Genomic DNA, 22110 nt, shown 5'->3' with positions numbered 1-22110 from the left:
TGGAGAATCGATGCAGCAGTCATTATTATCATTCCTTCAGCTAGAAACGCTTAGTATTACAGTATATACCGATAGGTTCGGTCTGTGGAATTGTATTCATAGTCTGAAAATCAAGAGACTGAATATGTGGCAAGATTGGTGAATGTAACTGAGGTAGAGTTGTTGTCGCAGTCACTATTATCGCTAAATCATATTGGCACGCTTAGTATTGAAGCGATTGAGAATAGTCACTTGCTGTGGAAGGCTTTTACTTGTCTGAAAATTAAGAGCCTTGGTGCGTTTTGGGTTTCAAGAATCGTCCAAAGTCTATGTCGCAGTCACTATCATCGCTTTTGCATCTGGAGATTCTTATGGAATTACATTATTACAGTCCAAGACTGTTTTTAAAGGGTCTCCATTGCCCTGAATATCGAGAGTCTGAGTCTGAATGGTAGCTTTCGTTTGAATGTGAATGCAAAGTTGTTACCGCCGACACTACAATCGCTTAATCATCTGGAAACGCTGAGTGTGTTAGTTGTGTATGACACACGTGGTCTGTGGAAGGCTCTCCGTGGTCTGAGTCTGAGTCTTACGTTTGAAAGAGGAGGAGTGTGAAGCATGAAAAGTCGTTGCCACAGTCACTATCACAGCTGACTCATCTGGAAAAACTTTGCATTAACATTGATAATGACAGTCCTGGGTAGTGAGAGGCTCCCTATGGTTTAAATATCAATAGTCTGAGTCTGAGTGGTAGTCGGTTTGAAAATTGGAACGTGAATCATCCAGAGTCTTTGTCGCAGTCCCTGTCATCGCTCACTCATCTTGACACGCCTAAAATCAACCCGCTAGAGCATAGTCCCGATATGTGGGAGGGTCTCCCCGACATGATTATAAAAAGCCTGAGTTTGAGTGGTGGTTGATTTGAACATTTAAACGTGTATCATCCTGAGTCGTTGTCGGAGACCCTGACTCATGTGGAAAAGCTCAAAATTGAAGTGAATGATGAGAGCCCAGACTGTGGAGTGATCTATATGGTCTGAATATCAAAAGCCTCAGTCTGTGGGATCGTTTGATTGTGAATCATGTAGAGGCGCTATTGCAGTCACTTTTATCGCTCAACCAGATGGAAACGCTTTCAATTAATGCGCGAACATATATCGACATACAGTTAACTCAATCATTGAAATATTGAAATATGTACTGTAGGCCATTTCTTCCCATAGAATAACACAAACTTGTGGACACACTGTCTGCAGTTGATAGTAAGCTGGAATTCGGTGGTGCTTCTTTCGACGATTTCGGTTTTTAAACCAATCCCACAAGGTGAATACATATCCGTCCAACAGGAACTGAATACGCTGAAGAATGTTAAACTTAAACGCTTCCGAATATTATACTGATTAGGTAAAACCTATACTTTTGACAATAATGCCACATCTGCTAGGTTTATACTTAGAATGGGTGGTGTTGATGACGATATTCAGGATGATGTTGACGTTGCAGATAATGCATATACAAGGATCGTTAAAAATTGTAATGCTAACGTCATCAATCAAATGCAACTTCTATTAATACCACATCGAACTGATTAATCCTCAATAGATGCGACTCCAAAATATTATGATAATTTGAAACATGTCCATGTTCATTCCAGAGACAAACTCTGTAAATAATAATACTATATCTGACTTGGATATTATACACTTCACATATTGCTGCAGTCAGTGAAGTGAAAAAAAATGAATATTGGAAAGCTGAAGTAAGCTTTCAATGTTTGTGACGTTTTTGTTTAGTGTAAATAGTATGAACAATTTGTTTTGTTAATACATGCTATTTTTTCAAAGTATTAGAAACACATGCTATAAGATTATCTTCGAGCAAACACCTTTTGAACATTCTCCAGATCTACTCAAAATATTTTGACAATAAATATTTTAGAATCACCATTACACGAGATCTTTCATTGGATATAGAAATCAAAACGTGTGTCGTGTTAGCATTTATCATATAGCAATATTTGTCAATGTAGTGGAAGCCTAATGGGTACTTTTCCAGCAACAAAATGTGTTAGTATTTCCACATAGTCAATTGTATATCACAATTTATTGCAAAATTTAAAAACTTGTTTGCAAGCCATACTTGGTTAAAAACACCTATCTCTGGACTCTGTTGGGCTTTTTTATGGATTGACCCTATATCCAAAATGTATAGTTTATGTTAATGTTGTTTGATAACTCTTTGTATTATCACTGGAATAGAAAACTTTTATCGGATCAATTAAAATTGTTAAGATGTTTGTTAAGTCCGGTCTAGTGTTTATTGTAAACTGAATTGATAATTGATAAGACTATCTCTGATGAAAAATTGTGTATATTTGAATATCAATGAAGTAACTTCGTAAGACGTCAACTCTTTTTGTGGAGTATAAATTTTACAAAGACAAAGCGATATGTATCGTCAATCTCACCACATTTACAATATGAACTTTGTACAATGTTTTTCACTTACCAATGTTCGTTAAATCTGCTACAATTCATTGGTGAACGTGCAAATCGCATATAAAACTTCCGCTCCCAGTCATAGTTATGCTTTGAAAGTATGTATTTATATTTGTTTAGATTAAGAAAAGGAGCCATTATTACAGATTCCGGTATTTGTACCAGAACTTATGTTTTAATTATTCGATAGCCGTTTCATTATATAGATTATGCTAAGATGCCAAGAAACGTGTTCCCCCGCTTATTATCCTCGCTGCGTCGTGTTGAATCTTTAAAAGTTCTATTTCATCTTATGTAGTAATGTTATCCCAGACTATATGAGCGTATTCAAAAATTGGTCTTTTAACTGTTATATAAATCTATAGAAGGGACTTTAAATTAAGGGTGTCACGATACGCTCACCTTACGATACGATACGTATCGCGGTACAGTGTGTACGATACAATACGTATCGCGATACGTATCGTCAGATGGAAACAACATACAAACCATTTAAAACCATTTTTCAATTTTATTTAAAGACCTCTACATATTTGTCATACAATATACAAAATACCATATAATGTCATGAAAGTACACGAATTGACAATTAGTTATTACTATTTACAAATCTAAAACTTTGATTAAATATGAAGACGAAATTATGAATATGTTTGAAACATACGGACTGCTTTAAGTTTCTTTTACTGCGATAGATTATTTAAGGTAACAATAAAACGTGTTTACTAACTAGTCAAACTGCCTTGTTCCAATCTTTGCTTGTGCAGTAACAAAACTCCAAGCGCAATTCTTAGAACCAGTCAAATATTGCACTTTGTTTCGTGACGTAGGCGACACAGCACATTTTTGAGTGGTTGAAATTTAATTTTAATGGTTTCAAAGAATTTGCGAAATTCTCAGCGGAATCACAAAATTGCAGCTCCTGCTTAGGAAATTCGTAGCGACTAAAGTCTTGATATAAAGCAGATGTTTATACGAAATAAACGCCTACCACTTTCATACTGATAACACAAAATTCTTTCATATTTTTTATTAGAAGCTCGCTGGAGATGATTTCAATTAAACTTCCGCCATTTTTGGGGCGATTTACAGTTACTTCCCTTGAAATGCGTCATGGAAAATGACCGTACCGTACCATACCGTACGGACTCGGAAGCGTATCGTGAACCGTACCGAGGCTAGACTTTTACGATATACCGTCCCACGGAGTACCGTGACACTCTTACTTTAAATCAAGCGTTAACCTAAAAGTTATCACAAGATCGATTCTGTTCCATGCTTTCTCCTTGATTAATTTAATATGGTAATGCCAGAAACATTAATCAAACCAATTTAATCTTAGATGTTTATGAGACGAAACCTCAATGATTCGGCAGTCGTTGAGGAAAAGAAGGGGATTGCTTTGGCGGTTTATATTTCTAGATATTACCATGGGTTCGTTTTAATATCGATTGAAGGTAAACAACCACTTATCAGCCCTTGAATTGTTTTTGCAACATGAGAATTAAGATGATTAGACGCATCAACCGTGTTGTCTTCAATTTTATATAGCGCGGTTTCGTCTGCAAAAAGGCGAATAGGACAGTGAATGTCTTGTATGATGCAATTTAAGTATATAGGAAAAAGAGTTTGAAGTGGGTTAACTCAGATGCAATTTGTATTAAGACTTGACGATTGATTTTGTCCGGCCCTAAAGCTTTTACATTTTTAATACATTTAATGGAATCTAAGACATCTTGACGGGACATGATGAGATCTTTAAACACGGGGTAATCTGAATCTTCTAAATGTAAGTTGTGCATATAAGTACTGTGCACAGTTGCGTTTGGCAGAAATAATGTAGGATATTCGCTTTATCAAAGGGTCACTCTTATGTGATATCATTATGCATTAATGGAAGCAACTCATTACGTGAGGGGTTTTTAATTTGTGAATGTATTTATTTTACATGATGGTGAGTGTTGATACTCAAGGATTAGTGTAGCAAGTTTATAAAAGTGAATTTTTTTCGCTGATCTGACAAGCTAATTAACAATATAAGGTTGTTGGCGATAAATGTGCCATTGTCGGTCTTAATTTATAACCTTTCTGTATGTTCGCTTGCGGGGTTGGATTCCCTTACCAATATTATTACGTTGCCACGGAGGATCAGCTGTTCTTATTGAAACTTTTTTGGATTGGATAGAAGTTTCGCAGAAACAGATAAGTTGGCGTGTGAAATTTGAAGTGTATATATCAATATAATTATCAAAGCAATTATTCCAATCAAAGTTATAGCAAAATTGTCGTTGAAACATACGCATCGCTTCTTCAAGTCAAGGATCGGTACGAGGCGATATCGGTGAAGGTGATGTATCAGAACGCGCTGTATACGATGTGCGAGATGTTGAACAACCAGGACAAATACCGTCGACACATTCCTGATACTTACAACTAGACCTACAGTCCGCCCCCTTATAGAAGACCGACGGATGGACAGTGACTCAAACGGTATCTATTTATTGCTATTTATATGAATGTGTTAAACTCATTAATATTACACCATCGCAATACTACTTTATGTCGCACTTCCGAATGAACACTCAGTTACAGATGTCATTTTTTATAATATCCAGCTAATGTTGGAGGGTTAGGGTTTAATCTGATAAAAATTGGACGAAAATGACAAAGAACGGTTTCCTCTTTTGATACGTTTTCCATCAAAAGTAAGATAGTGTTTCGATGCTTATCTTATGCATGCGATCGAACGTGTTTTTTTCAGTTACATTTCATATCTTTCCTTATCCCTCCCTATCTGCATTTGCAAATATGTGTCTATCATTTTCGAATGGAGTTGCTTTCAGAGAGATTTTATTTATACTCGAACAACATGTTCTTGATTTTATTACATATATTTACATTGCATGAAAATAAGAATTACACGATCTAAATGAACACTGAATAATCTGAAACAAAGATAAACGAAATGAATAAGTGCGCTTAAAGATAAAATAGTTATATACGTTGGAACAATAATCTATTGAAGAATGGTAACGATCAAACTATACAAATATATGTACCAATCACAATACGTTCAATAAAAAAATAACGTGCACGTTTAATCGATAGTAAATATAAATGTAAATAATAGAAACATTACAATGAAACTAAATAACATGCCAAATTGCAGAATAAATATCATGCATAAAAACGAGCGTTAGAAGTGCATATTCTTAAAGCCAAATATTGCTTTAAAATGTGAGGAAAGATGACTACTTATGTGCATATGTTTCAGATAGAATTTGCTCGAACATTGCATTGTCAGTGCTGTATACCAGTCACTTCATCTTGTAGAGCAACGTCAATTATTATGTCTAGTTATTATTGTTCTTTTTTATATGATGTTGTTTCCCTCGTTTTGAATATGTTGTCTGTTGTTGCAGGAATGTGTCCTTTGTTAGTGTAGCTTGAAGATAATTAATTAGAGATTATGTGCTGTATGAAGTATTCCTTTGTTAAAGATTGCGTTATAACGTTGTCAGCTATGTGATACATGAATGCGTTGTCTGTTATGTGTATCATGGATATGTCCTTTGTTATGTGTTGCTTGAATACCTGGAATAGTAGTTGTATGTAAATAGTTTGCTATTGTTTTTAACCACCGATAATACATTTTGGATCCTGTACAGACTGTGTAGATTTCTCGATCGACACAGATTTCTAAAGAAAACACGTCTAACAAAGACATAAAGAATATGTAAAACAAAACAAATCGGATAATGTTAACATACAACGCTCGCAAACTAAAGGCTCTGCTATGTGTGTTTTGTTGTTGGATTTTTAGCTTTAAGTCGGTAAACATCGTGAACCTGTTGTTCACAATAGCATATGTCCTTGTATAATACAATATATGCACAACTAAACACAATGTTGTAAATTCTTTTTCGTAAACAAAGTTTATTCGTAACTTCATTTTAGCTGGTAAATGGTGATGTTTATTAAAACAACACATTGTGTAGCCTTGTTTTAATATCTCTTTGACTGTCGTACGCCAAGAGCCACTATCATGTCTGAAAACAAAATACAATAAATAACTACGACATTTTATTTACCGATGACATAGAATTTATGTTTTTTTAATTCGACACTTAATAACATGTTATGTTTTCTGTGATAAAACATAGACAAATGTGTGACACGAATAGATGAGCATTAACAGTTTTAGCCAGTAGAATATATTTTAAATGTGTTGGATTATGTAATTTTATGATTCATGATAGAAGGACGACGTCTAAGTGTATATATATAACACTAAATTAAGTGCACAATAACAAATTAATATTGAGGGACTAGGATGTCAGGTTGTTGTTTCAAGTACGCTCTGAAATGCATTGGAAAATCATCGCTTGCAGCTACCAAGCACTTAACCCTTCCAGAAACCGTCGTAAACGTATTTAAATAAACAGATATGACATTGAATGAAACCTCCGCTTTGCAAATGCAACAAGTACCATCATCGCACGATACTCACCTGCAACAATGTCACAGTTGCTTGCGCGTAGAGCGTCTACCAATGACCACACGTTTGGCTCGTTGGAATGATCCTTCCAGTAGGAAAGCGCCCGCTGGCATTTTGAGATCTCGTCCACGTGACTCTCGTCGATATCCTTGACAACGTCAGGCATCTTGCCACCATCGCGGTGAAACAGATGGTGGATTATCTGACGCCATCGTAAGGATGTGCCACTGTTTTTGGCAATTAAGGTGAAGGCCCTCTTCAGTGCAGTGTCTGTGGTTAAATATGAAAGTGATCTAATCAAATATGGGACATAGTCAGTAGTTTGTTAATGAATGCGCTCTCGTACAACATATGCTTTAGGAAGCAAAGGTATTAAGATCTGATCCTGGGCTAAATAAATTTAATATCTAAATTGATAATTTAACAAAATATAACATGGAGTTATTTCAAGGATGGTTTGACCTATTTTTACAGTAAAGTTACGTTTAAAACTGAACAGACGTACTCAAATTGCATGCGCATATTTATTCCAAATACGTCATGAATACTTATCATGTTTACATGAACAATGTTGAAGTATTGCGTGTATATGAGTCTATTTTAGCAAAGTTTAGCCATACATTGGGCTTAAATATGAGTGTCAGGACGCTGCATTAATTGATAAACATAGATTAACATAGACATCTTACATTATAATACACATTTGTAACGTAATTATATTTTTGTACCAAATATGTTTTCAATAACACATTGTCAAAGGATAAAACAATTTTTAGAACTTATTATTATACTCGCCAGTTGTGCGTCTCAATTCGACTTGTTTGGAACAGCTGTTGCGGTGCGCTAGTTCAGACGCTAGTTTATGTTTGTTACATTCAAGCAGGGCATTGATGATTGGCGTCACCTTTAAGATAAATATTGCAGATGTCAAATTACACATGAACTTAATGACCAACTTCTGAGCATTTGTGTTATGGGGTTAATGATTTTACACTCGTGTGTTTTGACAATTTGAGGTCAGTGTATAAGGACGTTCGGCATACCTTTCAGCGCCAGTATCTTTGCATTGACCTTCAAACAAGTGTATACGTGAAATGATGTTTTGTATAATTATATAAACATATTATCACATATATTATATGCACTTTATATCGTCTATGGAGTTTTATTTTTCAAGTGCTCATGCATATTGTTATAAGCCATGCTCTGCGCACGAATTATATCGACTTTTTTTTAAAGCCGAAATTTCACAAAAATACTCTTTGCACACATGTTCACGAGGTGTTTTCGCGTTAATTGGTAACGCCTTTCTAAACTAGGCGACCCGGGCTCAATCCCCGCTGCGGATCCATGGCAGTTTGGTTGGTTGTATGTATACCGGAACGGTGGGTTTACTCTAGGTCTTCCAGCATGCCACAAAAAGAAGACCACAACAAAATTGAAACCCTTTGCTATAGAAAAACTACATAGCTGAACATTGCCGCTGTCATTCAAAATGACTCCCCCAAAATGCGAGTCTAATACGTTAGTTAGGTAGGACTCTTCACATATTGCAGCTTCCTGAAACGGGGGAGTCTTATGATCCAAAATAAGGTCTTCTTTATAAAAAAAGACTATGATACAAATGCAGGCGTACTGAACAAATTACTACAATAATACTATAAATGTAACTTGTTTTCGTTGATCATTTTTAAGTTTATTCAAAATATAAAAAAAACTTAATCACTTTCGCAGTTATGAAAACTCTACGTTAAATCAGAAAATGACTTGAAAAATGACAAACTGTCGACATTCTATTTAAATAAAACTTCACATGTGCACATTTGCCACTAACCTTATCTTGCGCTATCGATCGTGTCTTCAGCCAGGTTATGATGACATCCATTAGAACCTTCTCCGACACCACGTTGTGATGTTGCTGCTTGATGGCTTGAACACGCGCATTGCTGATGCCTAATGCACGTGCAAACATTTTCCAGTCAGACAACAGTTCGCTGCACATTGCGCGGACAAAAGCGACCGTGAGGGGCTCTAAATAAAAGTGAGAAGAGACTTAAAGAGTACGGAGTGTATTTATTTTTTGAAACGAAACGATATGTACTAAAATAAATTGATTCAAATTTGTATATGTTAATAATAATTTAACTTCACATAGATGTTAAAACAACGAATTCTGGTTAACGGCTCAAGATAAAAATAAATATCAACCGCCATGGCTTTATAAACCAAAACTCATCTTTCGCGCGTATATTATGTACCGTGCCACAAAAAAATAGCGTAACCATACCATTTAAATGAACTGCATACTGATTGAATAGATCGATGCATAACATTCGTATATTATTATCAAATCAATATAAGTACAGAATAGATTATAATTCATTTGCGACAATGGTAGTACATTAATTAAGTTACCATTAAATACTCTTAAAGCTCGGAAATAAGCTTGCACCTTGAAAGCGTATGGAAACGGCAGCTCTGTTGACCATCACCGGAGTAGTCTTTTCATACTTCGGTATGAGTAACGGAAACTCCGCCCGGAGCGTCCATCCGTTCTTCACGCTCGGCGTCAGTGATCGGTCAAATGCCGTGTAGCGTTTCTCGGCATACACAAACAACTGAAGAGCGCCGTGATAGGTCTGCATGGAACGCTGACTCATCGGATTAGCGACTTTGATCTCAAAATGGCGCCTTACACCTCTGTAACCATGGAAACTGAACACGAGTTTTTCTTTTGTAGACATGTCAACGTTACCTCGGAATACCATAGCCATAATATCGCCTTCCATAGCAAACAGGTCCTGTTCATGCTTCTTCTCTTCAGGTGGAGAAACACTTCTCTCATTTTCAGTTTGCCATTGGCGGTTCGGGTGGTCCACCTCTGCTTCGAACGTCAACGAAAAGACGTTACGTTTGTCTTGCAGTATGCGTATCTTCACCTTGTGTTTCATAACGCTCTCGATAAATCGACCCGTGGTCTGTTCGACATCGGCATACAGGAGAGATCCTTTCGTTTCCAGTGCAATCAGTCTACCAAAATATATTTATTTAGATTTTTAACAATTACAGATATAAGCTTACATTTAAGTAAACTTTTATATGCAGCGAAATCAGATTGAAATACCCTTAATGAAACAGAAATACATTGCTCTTTCGAGTGACTCAAGTAGAACATTTAAGTTGGAATTAAGAAACAATAAAAATGTCATAGGTATGTGGGGGGCTTAAAGGGGTAGGGTGACATCCATTGTGAAGAATTATGATGTCTCCATTTACTTTTATTCAAAATATATTCAATAAATTGTATTCGGTATTGAAAACTGTTTGATGTTAAAACCAAGTCATACTGTATATTACTCAGTAAAATCAATAACTAAAAACTCGCTTTATGACCTGAATTTACGTACAAAAGACAAAGGGAATAGAGGAAACAATGTTGGACTTATTTTAAATGGTTGGATTTAAATATGAGCAATGTTTCGGCTGACAGAACTCACGTCAGTCGCTTCAGACAGTTTCAGCCGCAAGTAAACTATTGGTTTCGATTGAAGTTATATGCGTTAAATGGACAGACTTCAATATGAGTTAAATGGACAGCTCCCAAGTTTGCTTAATTTTTAGGAACAAACGCACAAATCGATTGAAGCAAGCAAAGCGGGCACATTTGAATCTTTTTAAATCACATACAGTATCAACTGTTAACATTTTTATGATTATTATTTTGGTAAATACACTCGTTTGATACTAACTCAAGATGTTATCTTTATTCCAAACGTGCGGAGATCTAATAATACCTGTATGTAAATAGCCATATTACCTTGTCTCGCGATCATAAACAGCGAATTTAAGCAGCCTTTTGTCCTCTGTTTTAACGCTGTCTGGCTTCAGTCTCCGCGCCACATCACTTGTAGGAGCGTTTTCAAGAAGTTTAATCTTAGTTTCCCCGTTGCCATCAATCTGGACAAGATGAAAGGCTGTCTGATTGGGATCTGTAAAGAAGTATATAAACAGACCAAAGTAAATATTCTATGCGGACGGATATGTTGTGTTCTTAAAACAATGCCATCGTGTAAAATATATGTAAGACGAAATTTTGGAATGAGTTACAAAGTTCAAATGCGCTCCTAAAACTGACAGAGAGCGAGTGTTTTAGGAGCGTCCTGCTCAATTTTGATATCTTTTTCTTCTATCCTATTTAGGCGACACAGAAATGTAAACAACTTTATCACTATCACAACTTAAAACAATTTAACTGTATCTTGACATATAACACGTGGAAATGATAGCATATTGATTAAAATTTTATTTACGTGTGTTTTACACAGAAATATATATTTATGATATATTTATACAATTTCAATAACATGCTGCCATTCTCCACTTGCCCTTTAGAGAAACAAAAGGTACCTTTTGTTATCCTTTATCTTTTCCGAGACACACGTATCGACTGAATATGGGTGTTGAATAGCGTTGACCTCATAATGCATGTAACGATAGAACCCATTTCTTTGTTATTTAATGTTAATTATCGGGCCTCATTTGTATAGAACTTAACATTTGTCAAGTTATGTAAGTTTTCAGATTTTTCTGTTTGGTGGTTATAATATAGGTTTTAAGCAAGTGTTTGTTAGGCACATTATTCAGTTCGAGTTCATGGAAAGCATGTTTCTCGATTTTTCGGTAAACGCTGCTGTGCGGTTACACGTATAAATCTGCAGACTATTTGATATACACGGACAGTTACAACATTGCGACTAGAGCACTAGCTGGGAAGTAAATGTCCACAACATACGGCGTTTGGGTAAGTTATTTTATTTTCCACAATTTTTGATACTCGTTTTGCTAGGTGAAATAAAGTGTTGTTTTATTTCAATGTTGCAATTTATGCTTATAGGAATAAAGTTAATTGTTGTTTACATTTTTACAAGTAAACGCCGAAGTCATGTTTCAATTTTTTAATATTTGGCAACAGCGGAAACTTGCATTACATGTGTAGTTGTTTGTTTGTGTACATAATCTTAGGTACGCGAGGCATGTATAATAATAACTTTGTTAATGTCTTTATATCATTTACTTTGTGTAGACGCTTTATGTATCATTTGATTTAACAAACCATTAGAGTTTGATTTAATTCAATATTACATATAACGGTGGATTATCACATTTAACATGTAGATGATAGTTGGTGAATTGTATTATATGTACAACTTTTTGTTGCACACAATGCATTTAAATATGCATTCTAGCGAGTAGCAATACTTTATAAGAAACTTGTGCATTTATGGAAGTAAACTAGTTTGTGATACATTGTATAACATTGTACCATTTATATTTATATGGTATGGCTGTAAGACAGTCGTTAATGACAAAGTATTTACTAATGTCATTTATTTTAGCCGTTTCAATGTGGTGAATCGTATGGTATGATAGACGTCAGGTCGTTAGCATTACGCCAATGCTACATGAGCATCCATAAGTCTACAGGGCGTCATATTCGTTGACAGTACCAACTGCACGTCGTTATAGGGCGGAAATACGGGGAACCGTTCGCACCGGTCACGTAATATGTCATCAGTACGTTCTATTTCCGGGCATAGTCTGCTCGGCGGGCATAGTCTGCTCGGTGTTGACAGAACCCTACTTCCGGGCTTGATACAGCTCGGGTATCGCAGTCTTCTTACGGGCATAGTCTGCTCGGGTATCTACAGTCTACTTTCGGGCTTGATACAGCTCGGGTAACTACAGTCTACTTCCGGGCTTGATACAGCTCGGGTATCTACGGTCTACTTCCGGGCATGATACAGTTCGGGTTATTTGCACTCTACTTTCGGGATTGATACAGCTAGAAGTTTGCTACTTCGCAGAACACTACGACCGGTGCTTAGTTCCGGTTCTGGTTATTTACGGCTGGACATAGGTTCAGGTCGTGACCCTCAATATTGGACGTCATCGGAATTTTAACTTGCCATTAACCTTTGATAATTTGCTGTTTATTGCTTTTCATAGTTAAATCGTATTGTAAATAGTTTATTTTAATTTGGCAAATACATTTATTTATTGTTCTTGTTAATTTGTATTTTGTTCTGGAGGGGTTATTGCACTGTGTTGTCATAGCTTCTGCAATCCTGACCGTTACAATGCAGTATAAATGTCCACAAGTAAAGTGGTTTTTATTTCAAAATACTGACAATATTCAGGTTAAATTTTCTGTTTTGCCTCTGATTTGAAAAAGCATACATGCTTCAAAACCTGAACTGTTGTTAACCTTACCCTTAAATATGGCAGTCGATATTGATGGTCGACGAGTTGCTGGTGGTGTTATTGGAACACTTAAGTACGGCGACGGGCGTACGCTGACGGCAGGTGGACAAGACATTCCATCGGGGCGCGTCCGGGCGTTAGGTGACGTTGCGTGGCTTGACGTTGGTGACATTGACCATTGACGTGGTAATACAGATACGTATGGAACTTCAAACGCCAAAGACTCTGAAATGTTAGTTGATGTTCGGAGTTATTAATCTGCAATCACATGATGCATAAAAACATAGTTACAAGTAACACTGGACCGAAGAAAACTGGTGTCAATGACCTTTTTGTTCATACAAATAATAACTTTGAAAATTGTTTTGAAATAATCATGTCCATTCACTATTAGCCACAATAAATTACATTCATTTTAATTGTTCCTTGTTACATGTGATACGATTGCACACGTAACATAAGATGGTGTGTTATACAATTAATAACTGAACATAAATCTGATCAAGCTACTTAAACTAAATATTTAGGTTTCTGTTAATATTGTTAATTTTTTCTTTGTGTTTGTTCGTTCTCAAGTTTAGAAAGACAATACTATCTTTAACCTTATATACTGAATTTGAATATGAATCAATATTAAAGATACATTATAGAATAAAATGACAACATACTTTTGCCTCAGTTCCTTTAATTACCAAATGTAAAACCAGCGCCAATGTTTAAGAAATCAAACATTTTCTTATAATTTGTAAAATGTTTTACTAACTCACTGTTCTATTCCATAGATTAAAGTTACAGCATAATTAATAATTTCTTTAATTTAATTATTGAAAAACGACAGTTACATGCAATATATATATATAAATGTTTAACGGAGAATATTTTCCACATTATTTTACATTTTTCATCATCATGTTATTCGTCCAAATAACACATGCTGTGTGTCAATTTAATTAAAAGGTTTAAATAGTCTTTTTTGTGTGTTTCTTTCAAAAGTTTATCAACATACTTTCATTTCGTATATGCCCATATTGATGTACATGTTATTGCATTTGGTAATGTTTATTCATTATTTGTTAAAACTTAAAGTAACACTGCCTAATTTTCTTACTACACATGTACCAATTTCCTAATTTATTAGATTGTACTATCCATTTTTATGGAAAATATGCTTCGCTTATAATGGTAAAACACACAAGAAGAACATCGAATGCATAAAATAAATATGTTTTGTTTATTTGATATTTAAGACTTTACTCGACACTATTTGCTACACAAATACAGCTGCTGAAATTCATATTTTCATTTTAACCATCGTTTTGTCATGTGACGAGCATATCACTTACTTAATCCGCAAGTGATGTAAGATTTATCTTCCTTAGACGCAAACGTTTTGTAAGGTCTTTTACAAAATATCAACCTTAGACTTAAGACGAATAGGCCCAAACATATCATACTTTGATACATTGAAAAAGATGCCAATTGAAGGTTTGATTGGGGTTTTTAATAGAAACCTTTACTTTCCACATTTAAATGGCACATTGGGACAGATGTTAAAAAATATCCATTGGTGAATGATAACTAGTACATATATGTTTATATCAACAATAAGTAGCAAACATCGACATACAGTATAAACCTGATGTGAAACATTTTACCTTCGTAGCGAAATTTATGTCAGTAAGATATAAAAAATGTGTGTTTGAATTTTAAACAAGATTTTTTAAAAGTTCGATTAACTGACTCTAACTTACTGTCATGTTTGTGTGGTGTATGAAGTCCTTACCTGGCTCCAAGTCCTTGACACTAATGATGAGCATAGGGCTGGCGGACAGGACAATGTTGGGAGCCTTCTCCCCAGCTGAAGCCTGAATCTCCTCAATCAGGGAAGATTCCACAGGTACTACCTTCAGAATAATTATAAGATATGACAGGTGGTAGAACATATCGGACAGTGCTTTCAGATGAAACGATAGCTAAACAACTCGCTCGAAGATGAAAATACCCAATGGACTCCACTGGCGGTACAAACTGTGTCCGATTGGTTAACCCCATGTAATTAGTTGGACAGCGTCTTCGGATAAAATGTAGGATAAAATAAACACAAAATCAAATTTCAACAACGTCTAATGAATTTGTAGGTAAAAAATCAAAATAATTTGCGATAAAAAGTACTACATTTACCTGCTTTTTGTTGTTGAATACTTAAATATTGGTACAATGACATTGTATCACTACCATACAGAAAGTACCATATAAATGGTTTATAGTGTAGTCATAAAATCACATTATGGGTGTAGCAATATAATGACCTCAATATAGTGCCTGGAAAGATCAAGATCATAAAAAGAGTGAAATTATTTAAGTATGAACATATATAGTTTCAGATCAATAACTTCTGTTCATAATTAACAAGTGGACTTACAATCATAGTATTGCAAGTTCATGTAAAAATAACTAATACTATTTATATAGGTAGTATATTTTACATATTGATTTGCTTTTAATGTATGTCGATATATTAAATGCTTCCGAGCGTTTTATATAGCAATCTTGAAAGAACAATGCAGATTTATAAATAAGTATCAGTCAGCATACGTGCTAGCCTCTCGCTATACGTGATGCTAGTTATGTTCGGTTTAATCTTTGATACACAGTTATAAAAATATAATCTTAAACAAAGGTACCTTATGTTGGATGCATTTTGAATGACTCAATCGTTGAAGAAACCACTAGTCATATTGAGTAAGTAAAGAAACAATTAACCACACGAATATCTATTTTCAAGAACGTACTGAAATTCAAGAAGGAGACTTAAGGGAGAGAAAAAGCCAACACACGCTTATGTATCTGTCATATTAAATGAAAATATACATTTGACAATTCTTATTGGAATGCTATTATGTGTCAGCTTCAATTGTTGGATAAACAGTTATTCTAACCAATATAGTCCGTAAAGTCAATCGTTCAATATCTAAAATTAAGTCTATAATTGGGAGTTCAATAATTAGAAATGCCATCATGCTAGAGTGATTGAAAGTTAACTCTGTGTAACAATAAGGCTTTGTGCAGTTGTAATAAATTATTGATACGTTACACACGAGATACATCACTACTCTTTACAAGGCATACAAAAACAATTCAATCCATGCGCGATGAATTGTTTGACAGACGTTCATACTGGTAGAAGAGCAATTATTTATAAAGAGGTGAAGACAAAACCACGCATTATTCGAAAACCGTTGATGTTATAATGTGACTTGACTCATGAGTCAAGTGAAGATTTATAATGAACAGTCAATTTAATGTAATGTTAAAACGACGGAAACATCACTAGTTTCTTCGCAAAAAGTACAAAAGAACGCGGATACGAAATGTGTGCATGGCATTACATTATTTGACATGGTCAACAAAACGCATGTGCATTCAAAAGCGTAATATCCCCACGCATTCACACTTTGAAGCGCATTGGTTGCTGAATGCGAACATCGTCTGACTTGAAGCGCATTGGCTGCTGAATGCGAAAATTGTCTGACGCATTGGTTGCTGAATGCGAACATCGTCTGACGCATTGGTTGCTGAATGCGAACATCGTCTGACGCAAGTTACGAAGATCCATAATAACATTTATTGTAGTATGCTGTAGTATGTTGTAAACAAATATTGTAATTACACTCTTTTCACGATTGATGAAAGCTTCAAGATATCCAATCATGACTTCTTTGTTAAACTCCCACAATCACTACTCTCGGTGCATGACTGTTTTACAAGAACATCTGCCAATTATTTGACGGTGGGTATGGGACTGTTAACCACGCGCCCATAAGATTCAATTCAAATATCATCAAAAATTGATCGAAGTCATGTACAAGATAGATCTGACAATATTATGTAAATTTTATAGTTTATGATATTTTTAACAGTGAACAAAAATAAGTCGATATCGTATTCTCTTATTGAATTTATTAATATGTTGTTTAAGTAAAAAAAAAACATTTGATCAGGCAGTTCTCTGTTCCTATGGAAACTTCTAGTTCCCTGTCTTATCAAAGATCTCGCGACGAATTTCAGTTATGACTGAATGTTTAGCATACAATAAATAACAAAAGTAATCAATACGTGCAAATAATTGTTAACCTTAGCTATTGAATGAATTTTTTTTGCGATTACCCCCTCTTAACACATTGTATTGTAAATGTATGTTTCGTACAATGTTTGATAAAACGCGCTCTTGGTGATGATGTATGAAGCAACTTTGTGTTACTCGTTAGTACTTAATTATTAAACGATCTACTTATTATGTTCAAACAAATAAAATATGTTCAAGTAACTTATCTCGCAAGAGGATGTTTGCGGTCACTTGACATGGTATAACAACGTGCATGTCAATGATTTATACATTATTATATTCATGAGTACTTCATATGGAAAAAATACGTACGTAATAGCTCGTTAAATGTAGACCTTACAATGACCGGCGAGATTGAAACAGTTTATATAAGGAATACGATACAATGAACGAAATTCATTCGTAGCTGGAAATAAATACATGAAATATACCTGTAAAGTGATTTCTTTGTAAAGTCAGAAGAGTACGTTTTCATTTTCACGCGATCATCAGAGGCTGACGTCACAATTTGGTCGTTGGTTGAAACTGTAACCTGTTTTAGTTTCGGTCGCTTCACAACAGCTATACAGCCCAGCTCTGTAAGCGATACTTGCACCCCATAATAGACCTTGAAATGGACGGGTATATTTGATTTGCGAGCAATTTTACGATCTTAAATATTTATTAGTGTTACTGTGGTGGTAAGTTAAACAAAAACATGTGTGAGGAAAATAAAAGAGTATCAATTACTCAGTAAATATGCAATAATTAAAAAAAAATGTCATGTATTGAAATAAAAATCACAAAATAGCTCAAGGCATTTGCTTTGTTCCCTAACTTATTTTCATCACAGATTCAGAAATAAATGATAATAATAATTAACTTACTTTTGAAGTAAATATGTGTGATCATATTACATTTCAAAGACAAATAAGAATTTTAGTGTCATTGTAGTATAAAAAAACACTGTTGGACTTTTATGATTCCGGATAAAAACTTGCTTTATTTTAATATTGAGAGATTTTAATTACATTTTATAATAATGAAACATTCAAATGGCTTTTTTTTCAAAAACAATCAATTGTATACCACTTTTTTAAAATTGATTTTCACTACTTCCGGTTGGTTATCTATCTCGCGCCAGTTTCCGTGTGTATCCATCTGTTTGATCACTAGCTCCTCCCATGGCTCCACGTACCAGTGGACAATCGGTACACCGATCACTAGCCCGTTCTAAGAAGGGAAAACATAGAAATTAAAGTGTGCCTATAATAGTCTTTATTATAATTGTATTCATTGCTCAATACAATAAACACAGCAGACTAAGTAATAGTTGATTCAGTGTTGTCATAGTAAATGCAAAATAAAACTTTGAACTATCCTTTAAACGCATTAACAGCTTGCTTCAAATCAATATAATGTTCCATTTGCACGACTGGAAACATGGACTAAAACACTATTTTGAATATAGCAAACAATGATAACTTCAGAAACAATTTCAGGGGAGAAATTTTATTTGTATTCATTTCTGTTATAACAGAACTTCGACTATAAACAAAAAATGCATAGTATTTGAGGTTTAAACTGGTTTTAAGGCTAGAGGAACTTCAAATATACCTTATAACTAATTACAAACCAAATGCGCATCTGGTGATTTTAATAAAAGATGTACCTATAGAAAATGAGCAATATGAAGTGTCATCATGACGCGCAAATCGAATATTTCACTTTTAAGTGCCGAAGTGTCGTAAGTATAAGAAATCTATCAAAACGATTAGATTATAGGTTTTAAAGTTAATATTAACACAGAAATATGATTAGTCTATAAATTATATTTAACTACCAAGTTAGCGATGTATCCAAACAACTAAATGTAAAAAGGATTATATTTCATCCAAATAACAAACATAGCTCTACTGACGCAATTTCACAAAACTGACGATATTTACGGGAAACGTTGAATAATTGCTTTCGTTATTTGTATTATTTGCTGTCTGCTCACTTACCACCGATGTGACCTGGCCGATGTTTTCCGATGAGACACGAATGATGCTGCTGATAAGGTACTCATGTGCCTTGGTCACAGGAGTCACGTCAAGCGGATCGATAACGTCACACGAAAAGCTTCCCGGATCGACAGAGTTCGATGACGTCAGAAGCTGACAACCGAGAATTTCATCGCCGTGCTCGTCTGTCGTTGAACAGCTGAAAACGATAACCAATAGTAGAATATGGTAATGACATATCGGAATTGCATCCATTAAGTTAAACGAATGGTAATTAAGAGCTGTTCTTTACGGGTGTTAGCCTTCGCTGCAATTATTTGTTAAAACAAGAGTTTCCGTAATATAATTAAGGTATTGCTTATAATAAACTTCCAGACTGTATTAACTTTAACAAATGCAATCGCTGGATGGTAGTCATTAAGTGTAAATCTAAATAATTAAGAGCATGTTCTTAACGAAGAATCGCAATTGCATGATATATAACTGCGCTCAATTCATCGACCTTTACGAATAACAGTTTTGCTCAATATAATCTTCTTGTTTATCTGCATTATATTATATTTCTCCTAAGGTGCTTTGTGTTAGGAGCTATTAATATGTGTGAATATGTGTGCTGCTCAAGACAGTAAACTCTCAAAAAGATAACTTGGTCTGTAAAACAAAACGTTTACCCACGCATTTCATCAAGCAGTTTTGGTTTACATACATACGAAAAACGTAATTATTCAGAACATGTTGGTAACGGAAGCTATTGTTTGGAATGCGTTATAACATCTTCACGTACTCAGAACAAGTACTGACATTTTACTACTGAGTCACGCAGTTCAAGCATACTACCAAGTCTTAGGTTATAATCCGTAATATTACAACCCAATATTTTCCAGGGATAGCATCCCGTAAATTCACTCTAGAGTTTGAAATATATTCAAAGGCTCTTTTAAAATCAATGGATACATAGTGGTTTTCTGCATTTGCACAACATTTACTGTTCTCTTTATATAGAACATTATTATAATATAACATTAATCACAGGACACTGGGTAAATACGTAGACCAATTTTATTATAAAAATACCAACATCTGTTTGTCGATAAGACATTTCTAACGAACACTTAATTTCGCTTCGTATGATATATAAAACGTTTATCGATAATTATACTAGTAATGACAATCTTTTTACAGTCTGTTATCAAATCTTGCAAACAAATCAGTACATACAGGAAATGAATAATGAATTTGCACATGTCATATATCGGATATAACTTTTAAGGATGTTCGTTTTTTGTATATTTTAAGTAAATCTAACCGCCTAAGATTATGCGATGCTTTCGTCTTAACATTTTTTAAGACGGAATTACTCATTGACCAATTATTTACACATTACATGAATACAATATATATTTTTATAATAAAGTAATATGTGTAAAGTACCTGTCGATATGTATCAGCAGACTTAAATCCGTATGTTTGCTCATTTTTATCATAAAATATGTACAGTTTTTTAGTTGCTTCACGTATATTTGTTATAACTTAATTTAACGTTACTCGTTTGAGAAACGTATAATACAATGCAACTGTAAATCAGTTGTTATCGATGATGACAGCTTGAATATCTGCAAGTATGTAGAAGAATTATTCCAACGGAAGCATGCATTGAATAATGAATGGGTCCTTTCAGAAGGTTTCTTTCACGAACAAGAATATTATCATGATATATTAAATATACATCACTCCTTTGTTTACCTAACAACCAGTTGTTTTTTCCCTAAAGTGGTCTGGCTTTTTAAGTTATTTCATACAAAAGAATATAAAAAACAAGACCAAAATATATACTTAAGTTCTGAATAACAGTTTTGTTTTATATTCAATTCATTTATGGGTGTTGTATAAATTAAAATGAGAAACTTTTACGAGAGGTAACACGAGGTAACGAATTCTTTCCATTGTGTCTGAAAAACCTATTTACTTAAGCGAAAACATACAATAACAAAACAAAGCATACGTTTTTTTAATTAAAATTTATCAATATGAACATATTTATACCTTTTAACGTTCTGATTCACCTGCTTTGCCAGTATGAGTGCACTTTGTACGACTTCTTTCAAAATACCCTGAATTATTGAGTAGGATTCTGCAAGAATACACACAGTGTATGTTAACAACAAATCTATTCAAATAGTGTTTCTGCTAAAAGCCGTTAAAAGAGATACGTGTGTGCATGGGTTAAGCAGAAGATGTTTTGTTTTGTTTCGTTATTAGCATTTAATACGTTATTACACGGTCGAGATCACTATACACTTATTGGTGAATATATCATAAAGTAGAACAATACTGCAGCCTATACACATTCATGGCTTTAAAGGGACAGTCAACCAGATTGACGAAACAAAAGTTCTAAAATACCGTATTATTTTACAATTGTTAGTTTATATTGATTAAAATATCACGACCGGTATATTACATTACTTGAAAAATGTTGTTTAAGTTTTCATATTTTCAGTATATTCGGTAATATAATTTTACTGAGTATGTCTACCAGGTAGCTACCAGTTAACTATAGATAACGCAAGTAGATTGATCATCATCGTCACGTGGTAAACCCAGGAATGCACAATGCGCATGCGCATATTGTATATTATTGTATATATTTTATATATAAAATGATCAACTTACTTACATTTTTATAGTTACCTGGTAGTTACCTGGTAGACATTGTAAAATGTTATACCAGTCGTGATATTTTGATCAATATAAACTAATAAT

At 34.4% G+C, this 22110-nt stretch overlaps 1 protein-coding gene and 1 long non-coding RNA gene across 2 annotated transcripts; one reads left to right on the top strand and one right to left on the bottom strand.

Annotated features, from left to right (window-relative positions):
* Positions 1–7747: 7747 nt before the first annotated feature.
* LOC127839725 (uncharacterized) lies at positions 7748–11529 on the bottom strand. The gene is made up of 5 exons (XM_052368110.1): positions 11383–11529; positions 10793–10964; positions 9428–10005; positions 8810–9006; positions 7748–7879 (listed from the first exon to the last, which is right to left on the bottom strand). Exons 3-5 carry the CDS (start codon positions 9924–9926, stop codon positions 7748–7750), a joined length of 828 nt encoding a protein of 275 aa, XP_052224070.1. The 5' UTR covers positions 9927–10005; positions 10793–10964; positions 11383–11529.
* Positions 11530–11714: 185 nt separating this feature from the next.
* Positions 11715–13037, top strand: LOC127840146 (uncharacterized). The gene is made up of 2 exons (XR_008030443.1): positions 11715–11776; positions 12372–13037. It is a non-coding gene; the product is annotated as an uncharacterized LOC127840146 (long non-coding RNA).
* Positions 13038–22110: the final 9073 nt, after the last annotated feature.

This window comes from Dreissena polymorpha, chromosome 7, assembly GCF_020536995.1.
Source record: "Dreissena polymorpha isolate Duluth1 chromosome 7, UMN_Dpol_1.0, whole genome shotgun sequence".
Classification (NCBI taxonomy): domain Eukaryota; kingdom Metazoa; phylum Mollusca; class Bivalvia; order Myida; family Dreissenidae; genus Dreissena; species Dreissena polymorpha.
This window is presented reverse-complemented; position numbering and strand designations above follow the sequence as displayed.

What these genes read in the sequence shown, in the direction of transcription:
- LOC127839725 (XM_052368110.1), bottom strand. Translation starts at nt 9,926, where the DNA reads ATGAAACACAAGGTGAAGATACGCATACTGCAAGACAAACGTAACGTC. An exon ending in CGTTTCCATACGCTTTCAAG is followed by an intron (nt 9,007 to 9,427) that starts GTGCAAGCTTAT and finishes ACTTTTATTTAG; the next exon opens with AGCCCCTCACGGTCGCTTTT. An exon ending in GATCGATAGCGCAAGATAAG is followed by an intron (nt 7,880 to 8,809) that starts GTTAGTGGCAAA and finishes TTTATCTTAAAG; the next exon opens with GTGACGCCAATCATCAATGC.